Source organism: Cotesia glomerata, linkage group LG5, assembly GCF_020080835.1.
Source record: "Cotesia glomerata isolate CgM1 linkage group LG5, MPM_Cglom_v2.3, whole genome shotgun sequence".
In the NCBI taxonomy this organism is placed as follows: Eukaryota; Metazoa; Arthropoda; class Insecta; order Hymenoptera; family Braconidae; genus Cotesia; species Cotesia glomerata.
This window is the reverse complement of record NC_058162.1, coordinates 3,324,903-3,341,080: the sequence shown is the minus strand read 5'-3', so window position 1 is coordinate 3,341,080 and position 16,178 is coordinate 3,324,903. Positions and strand designations below refer to the sequence as shown.

Sequence of the window (16,178 nt, the reverse complement as noted above, 5' to 3'; positions counted from 1 at the left end):
TTATTAATTTCTTATATGTTTGTGATAAGCTTGAATTTTTTTTGAGCCTTTCGGGAAATTTATGTGCTTGCAATTCAATAAGTTAATTATAATATAAGAAAAATTGACTAAATTAAAATAATACTTTTTGAGATAATAAATTGTATTCTTTTGATAAATATTTACTGATTAAATTATTAAATTTAATTAATTGGGTTGCGGTTAACTTGTTAGACCGACAAAATTCTAAACAAGCAAAATACTAAAAAAAAAAAGTTTATATAATTTCATAATTACTTTAATTATTTTAATGGATCCCTCGATTGCTGTTTAATTCACTAGAAATAGTATTTTCATAAATTAATCAAAAATTTTAGATTCTTATCAATTCAATCAAGTATTTTTTACTTTTGTTTCTCTTTTTAAAACTTTCGGATAAATTATGATTGGTCTGTTTGTTTATTCGGAGTTAAAATTTTCGTTAGTATGTTAATCTAATCATTCTAAAAGTAACCACGACGTTTTCCAATTTAAAGATTTTTATTGTCTATACTTAAAAATTCGTATAAAAATTTGAAATTATATTATTAAAGATTTTTAACTTTATAGTATTTTTTAGATTAATGGAGTATTGTTAATCTGACTAGTTGACCGCAACCCAAAATAATATTTTATGCATTTAACTGGCCAAAATTCACGTTAAAAGTATTAGCAAATTTGTTTCAAAAAGATTACGTGAATGGTAACAAGTTAACAAATTTAAAATTAAGTTTTTTAAATGAAAAAAATTTAATTAATCCTAATTCGTTAGTATCAAAAACAATTATTTCTATTTCAGGTATTTTTATCTATTTTTTTAATAAAAATGTAAAGAAATAATATGTAAATTAAAAATAAATTGTGAGTCTAAAAAATTGATGGAAATTTAACTAATCAGTAATTAGGTTTCTCCAAATTTTTTAAGGTAAAAGACCCAATTATTGACACTTGCAATTTTAATTTTATTTAATTAAATTAAATATTAATTAATTTTAATTAAAAAAAAAAATTGACTCTAATAAATTACTATATATAATTATTGAATTATAAATTTAAAAATAATAATTTTTTTAATTATAATAAAATTGCAAGTGTCAAACAACTAGGCCAGTGTCAATAATTGGGTCTTTTACCTTAAATCTTAAAAAAAAAAAAAAAAAAAAAAAAAAAAAATTAAATTAAAATTAATGAGTCAAAAAAATCCTTTAAAATTATTTTTATTAAAAAAAAGTCGCCTTTACAAAAGTTATATCTTCCATCAGTATATAAATAACTTATACAATATATAAATACAGTCTTCTCTCGATAATTTGAATCTCAAAATGTTTTCTGGCCCCTTAAAAAATTATTTATTATTCAACCGCTTATTATTTTAAACTCTCAACAATTTAAAATCAATCTCTAATCCGTTGAGTTTCAAATTATCAAGAATCGACTGTACCGGTTATTTTGTCCATGGTAAAAAAACGGCATATAAAATTACGCAGTCACAGCTCTAGGACAAGAAGACCGAGCTTTAATAATCTCAAAAGAAGCACCGCCTACACTAGAAATCGGTAATGTGTAAACCGAGACCATTCCATCCAGCCTATAGTTTTTACTCTCATCACCAGAACTGTTAATCAGCATCGACGTATCCCTAGCCGCATTGAAGATCATAAGCGCAAGACTTCCCGGCTTGTCAATCGGCGAGCACTTGCATCTCGAATCATCCAGTACCAAATTAATCGTCGCGCGCAGCCGCTTCGGCTGTTGATTATCAATCATATCCAACAGCAGTCTCGCCCTGCGAAGACGTCGCACCGCCACCTTAATAACGCTACCAGCGTTGCAGTAAATATCGTCAATATTAGTCGGCAATTTGTCACCACAAACTGGACATTTACTATCGCTGTTATTAAAATTGACATCAATCGTCTGCGACAAGCTGTTATTATTAATATCATTAATAATATTATCATTATTATTATTATTAAAAACACTGCCAATACGTAGATTAGAGGTTGAATCAGTTTCATTATAATTAATGTCAAACGAGGGTTTAATATAAACTGGCGGCGGTCCTTCAATGCCGTCTGGTGTATCTAATTCATGATCAATGACAATAAATGATGACAAAGGTTTATTGTAAGTTGCTTCAAGCTCTAATTCTTCTTCTACTTCCATTTCTTCCAGCTTACCACTTCCACTGCCTTCAATATCATTTTTATTATCTTCATTCGTCGACTGAGGCGCCACTGTTCCCATAGTTGCAGATGGCGTTGCTAAACTCTTCTTAGGTTTGTCGGTAATGTCATTATTAACCTTAACAATCATAAAATTAGGATCTTGATCAAGATACTGTTTATTTTCAACCAACAGCTGACCATCTGCAATAACTTTACTGTGTCTCTCAATATCCTGTAAAGAATCAGCTGTTGGAATAATCCCAGTTCTTTTTTCAGATTTTTTAACCAACATATTAACCGGGAGTTCTTTTAATTCAGCCTTAACCGGACTAATAGGACTAATTGCCTCCAACTGGCTATTATCATCAGCATCACAAGTACAGCAAATAAAATTATAATTCTGGGTGATCATTAACTCTTGTCGGTAATAATCATACAGTTTAATATTAGCCGGCTCTGTTTTATCGACAATATTTTCCCGCCAAGCTAGAAAAGAAATGCAAGTCGTCTCAGCGGTAAGTTTATCAAAATAAATACTTATAGATCCATCAGGTTCTTCATCAAATCTTTCAACGCGAGTCACTGCGGAGTCTTCTAGCAAAGCGTGAAGAGTAGTTTTATCCGCAGAGTATCCGCTTATCATTTTAATTTCTAAAAGCGCCATGTTGCTTTCTTCATCGGCCATTTTGTAACGTGCGCACAAGGTTATTTTCTGCATTGAACACTCGTCATTACTGGAGCCTACAGGCTTGCTAGTTACCGACAAATCAAACGCTTGTGACCCTGTAACGTGAGCCACGTTGTATTTTAGGTTAGTTTGAACTAAAACGCAACCTTCGCCCTCTACAAAAGCTTCTACTAAAGTAGGAAAGACTGGTAGGGGAATTTGAACTAAAACTCGACGATTTTCATCGTGCATTCTTATTATTCTATCAACATCTCCTGCAGTTACTAAAATAGAGAGGTCGGTAGTGGAATTAGTAACCGCCATGGCGGTTGCATACTTTGCTAAAGCTTCTAAACCAATAACTGTGTCTTGTGTGGAAGTAAATCCCCCCTCCGCGTTTCTTTGCTTAGCCATCCAACGAATTGCACGATGAGCCAGCGCCATTTTGTCGTCCCCGCCAAGTTTAACGAGACTAAGCACGGCGTAAGCTGTAATTTCAATGTTAAGCCCTCGGGAAGATGTCTTTGTTTTGTCTTCCCACCAGATTAGATCATGGAGCCTCGTCGCGCGGTCTAGAAGCAAACTCATGCTTTTATTCGCAGTTGGGTGTTCCAATAAAGCTAGCGCGTAAGTTCCAACTGAAAGCATGTACAAGTCGCCATCTTCTTTAAAGCTTTTGGACATAACCTTCTCTAGACAATTAACCGCGTTGTCGATAACTGAAGAAGGTAGGGAATTTTTGCTCCCAGAAGATCCACTTTCTACTAAAGCTACTAGGACGTAAGCAGTTAATGCTGCAGTGTAATCACTGCTATCACTATCATCTTGCAATCCTCCCTTCATATCTTTGTGGAATATCCTTCCAATAACTGGAAAGCATCCGTTCTCAAGTTGTTTTCTATAAATCCATTTAACGGAAAGCTTTAAATCTCTGTCGTCAATGTGGATGTATCTTCGCGCTTGCGCGTAAGATTTAACAACGAAGGCTGTAAGCCACATGGAACCTCCCACTTCGTTCTCAGAACTTTGAGGACCAAACGCTGAATAAGAGCCATCTGAGTGTCGGTAAGTTAACTCTCTTTGGTAACCTTTCTCCATATTGCGAATGGCTTTCTGTCTTAGCGGATTTTTCGACTGAATTGTAGAACCATCAACTCTACGAATAGAAGTAGCGTCTAGGTAATTAATAACGTGGATATTAGGAACGAAAAGGATCAGATTTTGCTCTCCGCAACCAAAAGGCAGTCTTACAAGGTTGTCTAAATTTTCTAGAGCTGGTCCCAAAAGATCTCCAATTAGCGAAACGTATGCTCTAGCACTATCAGCGATGAAGTTATCAGTTTCAACTGGTAGGCTTAAATTCCAAGTGATACTAGAGTCATCGTTAAAGTCTTTTGGGCAAACAAAAGCTGATCTAGTTGTTTCAATAGGAAATCCTTCTGGAAGTACAAGAATTGGCTTGATAATCGTGTCCTGGGTGAAGATATCAGTACTTAGTTTCTTATCATTCCCAGAGACACTGCAAGACTGGTTTGAAGACAAATCAACCACCGCGGAAACGGTAATGTTAACATTACCAATAACCTGTGGCTTGAGAGCGAATTCATGGACGATACTCTTCCTCGCAGGGACACAGTACTCTGCAATTGGAACACTGGGTGCTTGCAATTCAAACCCTGGAGCTTCTACCAGGTGGATTTTAACCGGTAAACTGTGCTGCATGTAATTGAACAAAGATACTTTCATACGGAGTAATTCTCCGCGTTTAACGCTATAAGGAAGACTGTAGTCTAAAAAGAAGGGCTGGAAAGCTGTAAGCTTGGTCACTGGAGCTATTCCTAGCCCGTAGCTTGAAGAAATGCAAATAGTATGCGCCATCCAATTGGTAATTGTATCCGGCAAGGTGCGTTTTATCACCGCTTTGCCGTCTTTGCCGGTAGTGACCAATTCCCAGAGCCAAGTTTCGGGAAAGAACGACCTCGGAGAAGCTCCAGGCAGCTGATCAATGTATCCCACATCAGCGCTGCTTCCAGTTAAAGTCGGTTCTATAACTCCGAAGTTCAAAAGCGGGAATGCTTGGGGCATTTTCATATTCCCCCAGATCCGATCAGGATCGTCCATACTTCTATGGCCCATTTCAATACTCTCCAGCGGATTCATCGACCACCACTGACTATTTTGCGGACAAGGCCTAGACTCCAGAATCAAGTCGCTCATCACTATCACACCAAAGTCATCAAAAGCTTGCATCGCATCGACATAATTAACAACACCGTTTAAACTAATTCCGCTGCTCCGTCCAGTTCTTGAAGATTTGCTACTACGCTTGTGATCAAACCCTGTTTGCCAGGTTCTCGCGGATCCATGGTCCCAAACCGGAGGAGCCTCCACTGCTGGAGAAGGCAAGTGGTCTATTTCATCAATAGAAGTCTCCGGAGGCTGAGTAGTCTTTTTGCAATGACTCCAAACACTTTGGTACAGCGCCGGAGTATCTCCTCGATTAAAATGGAACTTTTTAGTCTGGTCAAAGGCTCCGTCCGCGTCAATCAAGTTGCTCTTTTTAGAGTCACGTCTCGCGAGGAAGTTCGTTGAAGAATCAACGACAGACACTCCGCAAAGCGACCAGGGCGCTGCTTCGATATTGTAACGCACTAATTCACCAGGAGCGCGTTTTATATCCTCAGAGCTTGCAGAATCGAGCCAAGTGGTCTTAACGCGGTTCTCGAAGCAAGTTTCTCCACCGTTTACTTCTATAGTATAAGTTGTGGCCACAGTTTCTCCATCAGGTCTTACATAATATAACAGAAGTTCAGAGATCGGAGCCATAGACGGAGTTACTTTTACACTCAGAGGGAATCTATGAACAATATTGTTCTTGGGGACTTCACTGCGACCATTAGTCGCATCAGCGGAGCCTCTTCCAAGGACATTCTTAAATTCAGCGTAATTTAAAACGGAATCTTTGTGGGGCTTGTGTTTAACGTGCCCGAATATCAGCAAGTCGCCTTTTGAGTTTATGGAATAGTGAAAGGCTAGAGATTCGTTGGTAGCAGAGGGGTCTAGGGTGTACATCACGTTGAAGGGGTACTTTTCTCCACAGACTATCGGCTGGTCACCTCGAGCCACTGCTAGGTAGCTCTCAGAAGGAGAGTACCAAGCTCCAACGTCGATATAAGCTGCTGGCTGGTCCATAAATACGCGCCAACGTTTGTCCGGGGAGTAATATTTAGTTGGGTATTCAATTCCGGTGGCTACGAAGTTTAGGAGGACGATGTGCTTGTGTTGGGGAGGTACAATGAAGTTCACAAAGCCCATGGCTGAGGAAGTGAAGTTCTTGCACTCTACTACCACGCGGGTCCACCAGTCGTCTTTACCGCGGACCCGGAGGCAAAGCTGGATTTTTTCGCCAGCTGCTGGGGTCTCGCCGTCCGGGCGAAGGACCCGCAGTTTTCCGTGGTAGGGAAGCCCGAGTTTGAAGTATTTGGGAGTGTGGGGGAGAAATTCCAGTTTTAGAGCTTGGTGCATTACTACTACGCGGCTGGTCGCGGTCTCGATGGTCTCCGTGCCGTCTTGGGTCAGATTCGCGGTGAAGATTATGCTGTTGGGGGCCACTTCCCAGTCGGGTAGGCCCATCTCGGAACTGGAGACTGTGAAAGGTCCGGTACAGCCGTCGCGGGTGTCTATTCGAGTTTCATAGTTTATCGCGGGGAAATTGTATTTACCCCGGCGCCAGCTGGGAATCTGGGGCGTGCATTTTATTCTGAGAGTTCCGCGAACTGGCTCACCGTAGGTGTATCTGGCGCAGATCGTCCAGGTGGCGTTGTCGGCGTCGGCTAAGATGTAACCCGGCCCGGTTATGGTTACTTGGAACTTGGGGAGAACGTACTTTTTTACGTCGAAGGTGGTCGTGTGGATCAAGTGAGGGTGGGATTTTTTCTTCTCGACTTTTATACGCCAGCTACCCAGGTTTGGGTCGGGAGAAAGTGGGAATTGCAGCTGGACTATTCCGCGGTCGGTGTTTAGGTTTGTCCATTGTGCTACGCGAACCTCTGCTGGGTTCTCTATCCATACTTTTGGAATCTGAAAGTTTTTTATGAATTAATTTTGGGGTGTTTATGGTTTTTTTGGGGAATTATTTTAAGTGGGGTCAAATTTTGGGCCATAACTAGGGGAAAAATGAACATTTTTTAATTTTTTTTATTCTGCTTGTTTTTACGGCGGATTTATGATTAAAAATATCGTGAAAGAAAAAAATAATTTTGATAACTTTTTTGCATTCAAAAGTTGGAGAAAATTTTAGCTCTCATTTTTTTGGATTAAATTTCTATTTTATCTTTTTTTGATATAAGGTAAAAGACCCCATTAATGGCACTTTTTCTTTCAATGAAAAAATGTTCGGCTTGGACGGATGCCCAATTTTAAAACACAGTAACTGCAAAATTTTTATACCTAATTTTTTTTAATATTGCTGCATTTTTTATAACTTTTAGACCTTAATTTCAAGTATTTTTTCTTAAAAATATCTGTATTCAAGTATTTTCTATTCATAAATCAAATTTTTCATCAATTTGGCAGGCAAACTTTTTTCAATAAAAAAATTTTTTTTTAATTTCTAAATGTTAGTTACTGTGTTTTGAAATTGGGCAGCCGTGGAATAAAAATTAAAAATTTTTTTGATCTAAAGGTCTTAAAGATTAGAAATAATATATTCATTTTTGAAATGAATGATTTCATTAATTGAATAAGTACCAAAATCAAAGAAAGTGTTAGTAATGCGGTCCCCGCCACTAATGGGGTTTTTACCCAATATTTTTTTGAAAAGTACATGAAAAAACGAATTAGAAAAAAAAAAAAAAGTTTAAAATTTATAAATTTATAGATTTTTTTGAAAATTTGTTAAAATTGTAATAATCAACTTTTTTTTCTCAATTCTTTTTTTTTATGTATTTTTCATAAAAAAATATATCAATAAAATCAAAAAGAAATTTCGTTCAAAAAAATGAAAATTAAAATGGTTGACCCCACTTGTAAATATTTACCAGTTCTTTTTTTTAATGTTTAAGTTAAAGAATGCTTTAAATTTTAGAAAATCCACGTTTTAAAAAAATTCTAATTATTCTACGTATAAATCATCAAACTAAAATTTTTTTATTATCTATATGACGTAAACGAATGCACATTGTGATAATTTATTTGTTTACAAGACAGTTATTCAATAGAAATTAAAATTAAATTAAAAATAAAAATTCAGTTATATTAAATTAAAATTTAATTTCAATTGAATTATTTTTCTTGGGTAATTTTATTATCATTCAACTGCTAAGTGGGTATCATTAATTTTAAAATACTGAAAATTTTTACTTAATCTCAATTTTCCTTATTATAATAAATTATTTAATCTATAACTATTAGCAATAAAATGAAAATTATTATAAAAAATATATTTTAAAATTGTTAACTTATTATAACTTTTGTTATAATAACAATTATGAATTATAATTAAAAAAATCAAGTTGATTGAACCAAAAAGCATAAAAAAAATTTCTAAAACCAATAATATAAACATAAAATAATTACCGGTCTTTTCCATGGTTTTAAATCATGAGTTAAAGCAAGTAGCCTAATATTAACATCTTGTCCAGGCTTGTATATAGGCTTATCAGTCTCGACAAACACAATCGATGAATCATACTCAATAAAAACATCTTTTTCCGTGTTGACATGATACTCTGGGTATTTATCAAAACGTATTTTCAGTCTCAGTCTCGCCATCGAGTAGGTCATCTGCGCTCGATCTGGTACCGATAGTTCCAAACATGTTTCACTACCTAAAAAATAATTAAAAATTTTTTTAATTCAATTTTTACAAAACAAATAAAATTAAAATTTTTTTTTTTTAATTTTGTATTATTTTTTTTTTTTTTTAATTTTAAGATGCATATTTTTAAGAGGTGCTTTTTTTAATGTGCATTAATTTTTAATAAAAATGTTGACATCAGTAATTTGGTAAAAAAAAAAGTGATATTTGTTAAAATTAATGATCAACAATGCTTGTAAATTTATATGCCGACGCATTACATTATTGCTCCCCGTATGTATCATTGACACAGGAAGTAACAATTTATAATTTATAGGAAGGGGAATACGATCACGAACAATTACTAAAAATTGCTGCGCAATGCAAGGACATTAATCTATATAACCAAATAAATATCATCAATTTCTCCAGTTTAATGTCTAGCTTACACTTAGCTTATCAGAGGTCAAAGATCCGCAGTATCTTATTTTCAACTTTTAAAATCCTACTGCTTTATACTATCAACTAACTAACAAGTTTTGCTTCTTCTTGCCAATAAACATTACTCAGTACTGGCTGTTAAAATTTTATAAAATTTATAAAATAAAAAACTAGCTATTTATAAAATGAAAACTAGCTAATAAATTACCAGTTTCAAGCAGCGTACTGGTACTCGCTAATATTTCTTCATCGGCAACAGTCGTCGTGGACGTCGAAGCTGCCGCTGGAGAAATTAGCTCCAGAAGAACGTGAGCTGGTGGCTCTAGATTGTGAAGTGACAAACACCCGCTCTCTGTTTCACCTGCCAATATTTTTTTTGGCGCAGTAAATATATACCCTCTGAAAAATTAATTTATTTATTTATTAGCCAAAAATAATTTTTTTTTTTAAGTAAAATAAAATTTTCATACCTATCGACTGGATCTATTTTACTGCTACCCACAATAATTTTAACAAAAATTATTGTGCAAATGCAGAACCATTTTAAACTAGACATTATCACGTATGTTTATTAAAAACTAGGATTATAATTATTAATAATTATTATGACAATAATTATTGAATGTAAAATAATAAAGACTTTAAATAAAAAAAACAAACTGAGAATCTACGACTGCCATGGCAGTCTTAGTACGCACAAATATGTAATAGAGTAATACGAAGCTTTACAAGTGTTAAATATCAATGTTCAACGTCAAGTAACATCGTACTCGTCGTCGTCATTTGATTAATCACTTGTTATATTCTGAGCAATCCCCTCTTACTGAGCTATTGTAATGGATTCAATTATCCTGTGGTATTTTCTTTATAGAATTTTTCACTTCAATTTATTATTAAGAAAAGAAAAATTTTTTTTTTCTATCCTGTAAATCTTAAGGGGGTATTCTGGTCTAGAAGCATGAAATTTGAATCTCGGAAAAAACTTTAAAGTTACGAAAAATTCATATTATTTCATTAAAATTATTATAAAATAAAAATAATAATTATTATTATTAAAGAGCATTATTATTGTAAGCCAAATTTCCCGATCCAAATGATGGTAAATATATCTAATAATTAAAAATTTTTGATTTTTTAAGATTAAGTAAAGATGTTAGTTTTTTTTTACTCAGTGAAACTTTTCGGTTACCGAAAAAATAACATCTTTACTTAATCTTAACTAAATTTGTCTTAAAAAATCAAAAATTTTTAATTATTAGATATGTTCACCCGAGGATGGTATGAGTGCTCATACCGACAATACTGATGTGGTGAAAATAGTTAATAAATGAAAATTTAATTAGTCTACCATCATTTGGAACGGGAAAGTTGGCTTACAATAATAATGCTCTTTAATAAGTAAAATCACCGATCTTAGGAATAATATTTAAGGGGGAACACCACTGTGACGATCGAAAAAAAGAGGTGATTTTTGGGAATTTTTTTGACAGGGAAAATAAAGGAATTTGAGGATCGGTTTTTTTTTATTTTATTAAGGGCACATTAAAGATTATTACCCTGAATTTTTATTAAAAATTATTTCATTATTACAAAGTTATTAACAATCTTGTAGAGCACTAGAAAAAATTTCCTCCTCCATGGTTGCATCGTTAACTCAAAAACGGATCATTTGAAAATAAAAACCAAAATTGCTTTTTATTCAGTAAGGATGTAGTTATCGTTGCACGTACGGAATTTTTAAAATTTTAATTTTCAAAAAAATGGCGACTGATTGAAAATTTTCTCATTATTTTTACTGTTTTCTTTTTTGTTTTAACCCGGCTAAAAAAATCTTTAAAATCAAAATTTTTAAAATCCTTACTGATTATAAAGCAATTTGGGTTTTTATTTTCAGACGATCCATTTTTGAGTTATCGATGCGACCATGGAGGTGGAAATTTTTTACAAGATTGGTAATAATAATAACTTTGTAATAATTAAATACTTTTTAATAACAATTTAAGGTAATAATCTTTAAAGTACTCTTAATAAAATAAAAAAAACCCGATCCTCAAATTCCTTTATTTTCCGTCAAAAAAATTCCCGAAATGAATTTATAAATTTTTATTCTAATATTTTTTTTTTTTTGCAGTTTTTTCAATTTTAAAAATGTGGATATTACTTATAATATAATTAATAATTAATAATAATTATTAAAAATAATTTTATTAGATAAAATTAAAAATTATTTTTTGTTTTTATTCTATCCCAATATATTTAAAAACTGATGAAAATAATAATAATATATTTATTATTTATATAAAGTCCAATTTTGGAATGTCACTATTTAAAATAAAGTTCAAAGTTTTTGTTTTGGTAATAAATAACTAAATTTTTTTAAAGCGTTAATTTATACACTATGATACCGGCGAATGTAGCTAGCGTACCACCAATAAGACTCCAGATAGCTAATTTACTCTTACTTCGTTGTTTTGAGGAGTTGGATTGTTTTTTACTATCTGCAGGAGAAGAATTTTCAGCCTTGGAGCCTCCCAGCATTTTGCGATACAGTTTTTTCTCGTAGATATTTTCACGGGCGCTTTTTTCCTTGAGGATTAATAACTCTTGTTGGATGGCTTTGGACTCGGGGTCTAGTTTCGCGGCTTCTTGGAATACTTTTACGGCACTTGCGTACTCACTTTTCTTGTGAAGAATTCGTCCTGAATTTAATTAAAAATAATTTGTTAGATAAATTAAACATTACTTATTTATAAAATAATAAACTGTTTAAATAGTAAAATATGTAAAAATATATGTAACCTGCTGAAAGAAATAGAAAATATATTGAGAGAAAACAGATTTGATATAACATAAGTAGTAGGGTGGCGCAAAAAAAACCGACTATTTTTTTTTTTTGAGTCTCGAGTGAAAAAATGTTAGTTTTTGATGTTTTAAGAGCTCTCTCCAAAGGACAGCTTAAAAAAAAATTTTTAAGATGTCGCTCCAAATTTTTTTAAATTTCAAAAATCGTCAAAAATCGAATTTTTTTTTTTTATTTTTTTTCTCGTTACGGTATAATTTTATAGACTAAAAAAAAATAAGTTTCTGAAAATTTCAGTTCAAAATTTGAATTTTGAAAGGTCGCTCATAATTTTTTTCAATTTATTAGTGCATTAGTTTAGATTTATTCGAGCGACCTTTTATTATTCAAATTAAAATTCCATGCATTTTTTTTTTTTATTTAGTACAATAATCGATAAAAATACATCACGAGATGAACTAAAAATCAAGCACAACATAGAAAATATAATTTTTTTTTAATTTAATAATTTTATTTAATCAACTGCCAGGCGTGGGTTCGAATCCCAAGCTGGTCTTAGAAACCAGCTTGGTTGAGATTTGACCTTGCCGCGTAGGTTAAGATTTTTTCAAACCAAAAAGACCCCAACGTACCACTCCCAACACTTAAAGTCGGCGATATGACTAATTAAAGAAAAAAAAAAAAAATTATGAGCGACCTTTCAAAATTTAAATTTTGAACTGAAACTTTCAGAAACTTATTTTTTTTTGGTCTATAAAATTATACCGTAACGAGAAAAAAAATTAAAAAAAAAAAAAAATTCGATTTTTTAAATTTTAAAACATTTGGAGTGACCTCTTAAAAATTTTTTTTAAGCTGTCCTTTGGTGAGGGCTCTTAAAACATCAAAAACTAACATTTTTTCACTCGAGACTCAAAAAAAAAAAAAAATAGTCGGTTTTTTTGCGCCACCCTAATAAGTAGTGATAATAAAAAAATAGTCATTAAAAAAGTGAGGAGACATGTATGTGGAAGATAGTATGGGATATGTTTAGAATATTGTAACAAAGCAATGTACCAAACCAAATGGTAAAATATATGCCAAAAATTAAATTAATTTAATACTATATAAAACACATAAACTAAAGTAAATGGAATGACTGCGCTGCTTATCATTCTATTCAGAAAATATTTTGTAAAATACTGCCAGTGTGATACAAATAAATTCATTATTATTACATTACTTATTTAAAATTTTAAGAAATTGAAATACCTTTTCTAAACAAGGCCTTGACATTGTGTGGCTCTGTCCTTAAAACGTTGTCAACACTCTCAAGAGCGGCTTCATAAGCCTCGGTTTTTATTTGAGCAGCCGCTAGATTATTGTAGACCTTCGTTCTATCTTCCAAAAGTATTTCTAGGTCATTGTCTGTTATTTTTTCGTCTTTGAATTTTTTCGGATCGTAATTGTCACCGGGCAGTAAAAATTCTAGGGCTCTGCGGTAACACTGGATCGCCATTGTTGGTTCGTCACGTGAAAACCACCAGTTGCCTCTTTCTCGTTTTTTATTTCTGTAGAAATAAAATTTTATTTTTAATAAATTTCGAAACTTTATAAAATTCTACTAATCAATTTTTTTATTCAAAATCATTTTAATTAAAAAAAAATAATTATACTTATAGAATTTCGCAATCTAAAATAATTAAATCCATAAAAATTATGTTTAGAATTTTTTTTAATAATAACATATTTTTATCTTACAATTCATTAAAAATAAAATAATTAAGAAAAAAAATGTTTTTCTAAAAGTTGAATTTTTTAATAAAGAAAAAATTTTTAATAAAATGAAATATGACACTTTTTAAAATTTATTTAACAATTATTAAGATGTGGAACTTCGATTTTTCCGCCAAAAAATATCGACAAATTGTTTTGCACTTGACCGCCAGCTGTTTCATATTTTTTAATGGCAAATTAACTAAAAACTTAATTGAAAGGAAGAAATCTTTTTAAATGTCAAATTCTTCGATTATCTATCCAAAAAAAAAACCAGGTGACCGTGAAACTAAGCAATCACCTAAATACCAAATGAATAAAAAATTTACCCAATAGCCTTCCTCTGTGTTACAGTCAAACTATCAATGTCTGGCTCCATGTCAACATGCTTTAACTCAACATTGTAAAATAATTTAGCTCCAGGTGGTATCTCAGGCTGCCTACCAACGTCTCCATAACCAAACCTTGCAGCTATTTCTATCTCAGCGACTTCGCCGACGTCCATCAACGCCAAAGCCAATTCTAATCCCTAAATAATAGACAAAAAATATTTATTCAAGCAAAAATCAATTAATTATGATAATAAATTTAGCAGATATTTAATCATTTTTAGAATTTTTTTTTTAACAAATTAATTATGACAAAAAAAAAATATAAAAAAAAATTGTCATGTAGAAATTTTAAAAAATAAAAAATGCGATTTTTTTAAAATAATTTGTTGGAACAAATTTTTTTGTTAAAAAAAATTAACAAATTCTCTAGTGACTGCTTACTTTAATGTCATCAATTAATTACGTCATTAAATGATTTATAACATATGAAAATTAATTTAGCAGTTATTTAATAATTTTTAGAACTTTTGTTAACAAATAAATTGTGGCAAAAAAAAAATAAGAAAAAAAAATTGACATGTAGAAATTTTAAAAAATAAAAAATGCGATTTTTTTAAAATAATTTGTTGGAACAAATTTTTTTGTTAAAAAAAATTAACAAATTCTCTATTGACTGCTTACTTTAATGTCATCAATTAATTACGTCATTAAATGATTTATAACATATGAAAATTAATTTAGCAGTTATTTAATAATTTTTAGAATTTTTTTTAACAAATTAATTATGACAAAAAAAATATAAGAAAAAAAAATTGACATGTAGAAATTTTAAAAAATAAAAAATGCAATTTTTTAAAAATAATTTGTTGGAACAAATTTTTTTGTTAAAAAAAATTAACAAATTCTCTAGTGACTGCTTACTTTAATGTCATCAATTAATTACGTCATTAAATGATTTATAACATATGAAAATTAATTTAGCAGTTATTTAATAATTTTTAGAACTTATTTTAACAAATTAATTATGACAAAAAAAATATAAGAAAAAAAAATTGACATGTAGAAATTTTAAAAAATAAAAAATGCAATTTTTTAAAAATAATTTGTTGGAACAAATTTTTTTGTTAAAAAAAATTAACAAATTCTCTATTGACTGCTGACTTTAATGTCATCAATTAATTACGTCATTAAATGATTTATAACATATGAAAATTAATTTAGCAGTTATTTAATAATTTTTAGAATTTTTTTTAACAAATTAATTATGACAAAAAAAATATAAGAAAAAAAAATTGACATGTAGAAATTTTGAAAAATTAAAAATGCAATTTTTTAAAACAAATCTCTTTATTAATAAATAAAATTAAAAAATTGTTAAATGACAGCTGACTTTAATGATAATAATAAAGTTAGCCGACATTTTTAATTTTTTTATTTTGCTTAATTATTAATTTATAACTAAAAAATATTATTTAAAAATTGTACTTATAGTTTTTGAAGTTTTTAACAAATGAAAAAAAATTTTTTTTATTTTTTTGTAATAATTTTTTAACAAAAAAAAATCATAAAATTTTTTTTTCATTCTTTAATGACATAAATACCTGAATAACTTCATGATCACCAAGCTGGACTGTAACAGCCTTCAAAGTTTCAATAATATTTTTCCCATCTTCAGTTAAGCTACCGGTAATGTCAACAGTGCACAGATCACCCTGGTTAGGTCTAGTGCCTTTCTGTCCTTTTACAATGGTCTTCTTCCTCAGCTGACCATTACCCAGGATATCCATCCACTCATCCTCCTTGGGCTCTTCATTAAGTAAAGCCTTGGTGTACGGATCTTTCTCGTCAACCCCGAAATTAAATTCATCTTTTATAAAATCGGCCTGGCTACCGTATTCTGGATCAGCTCCTTCCATTTTTTTATTATTATTAATTATTAAATTAATTACTGCTTATATAGGAATCAACTGGTTGCTAGTTACTGGAATATAAAAAATAAAAATAATAAATTACTTATCAATTATATAAGATAAGTATATAAAATAATTTAGGGTACTTACTTTGAATAAAATAAATCAGTGTTTTTTTAAATTAAAATAATATTTTTATGAAGTTTTATAGAAATCAAGCCGTCGGTGATATCTCACAAGATTAACCAAAAACTGCTGACACATATAACTATACATATTTATAAGATAAT

The 16,178-nt window shown here is 31.0% G+C and overlaps 2 protein-coding genes across 3 annotated transcripts; both read right to left on the bottom strand.

The window, feature by feature from the left end:
* Positions 1-1,219: 1,219 nt before the first annotated feature.
* LOC123265895 (alpha-2-macroglobulin-like protein 1) lies at positions 1,220-9,991 on the bottom strand. Of its 2 annotated transcripts, XM_044729857.1 has the most exons (5): positions 9,562-9,991; positions 9,300-9,490; positions 8,431-8,681; positions 1,460-6,933; positions 1,220-1,314 (listed from the first exon to the last, which is right to left on the bottom strand). In XM_044729857.1, exons 1-4 carry the CDS (start codon positions 9,645-9,647, stop codon positions 1,498-1,500), a joined length of 5,964 nt encoding a protein of 1,987 aa, XP_044585792.1. In that variant the 5' UTR covers positions 9,648-9,991; the 3' UTR covers positions 1,220-1,314; positions 1,460-1,497. The 2 variants fall into 2 exon arrangements, with proteins under 2 accessions (XP_044585792.1, XP_044585791.1); XM_044729856.1 differs by having other exon boundaries at positions 1,220-6,933.
* Positions 9,992-11,383: 1,392 nt separating this feature from the next.
* LOC123265920 (peptidyl-prolyl cis-trans isomerase FKBP8) lies at positions 11,384-16,141 on the bottom strand. The gene is made up of 5 exons (XM_044729904.1): positions 16,039-16,141; positions 15,580-15,959; positions 13,976-14,175; positions 13,143-13,441; positions 11,384-11,790 (listed from the first exon to the last, which is right to left on the bottom strand). Exons 2-5 carry the CDS (start codon positions 15,892-15,894, stop codon positions 11,468-11,470), a joined length of 1,137 nt encoding a protein of 378 aa, XP_044585839.1. The 5' UTR covers positions 15,895-15,959; positions 16,039-16,141; the 3' UTR covers positions 11,384-11,467.
* Between the last annotated feature and the right edge of the window lie 37 nt (positions 16,142-16,178).

Bases quoted from the DNA above. Each gene is read 5' to 3' on its own strand.
- LOC123265895 (XM_044729856.1), bottom strand. From the start codon at position 9,647: ATGTCTAGTTTAAAATGGTTCTGCATTTGCACAATAATTTTTGTTAAA. The intron at 9,491-9,561 runs GTATGAAAATTT...TTAATTTTTCAG, and splicing joins AAAATAGATCCAGTCGATAG to AGGGTATATATTTACTGCGC. The intron at 6,934-8,430 runs GTAATTATTTTA...AAAAACTTTCAG, and splicing joins TAAAACCATGGAAAAGACCG to ATTCCAAAAGTATGGATAGA.
- LOC123265920 (XM_044729904.1), bottom strand. From the start codon at position 15,894: ATGGAAGGAGCTGATCCAGAATACGGTAGCCAGGCCGATTTTATAAAA. The intron at 13,442-13,975 runs GTAAATTTTTTA...TTATTTCTACAG, and splicing joins ACACAGAGGAAGGCTATTGG to AAATAAAAAACGAGAAAGAG. The intron at 11,791-13,142 runs GTATTTCAATTT...AATTAAATTCAG, and splicing joins CAAGGCCTTGTTTAGAAAAG to GACGAATTCTTCACAAGAAA.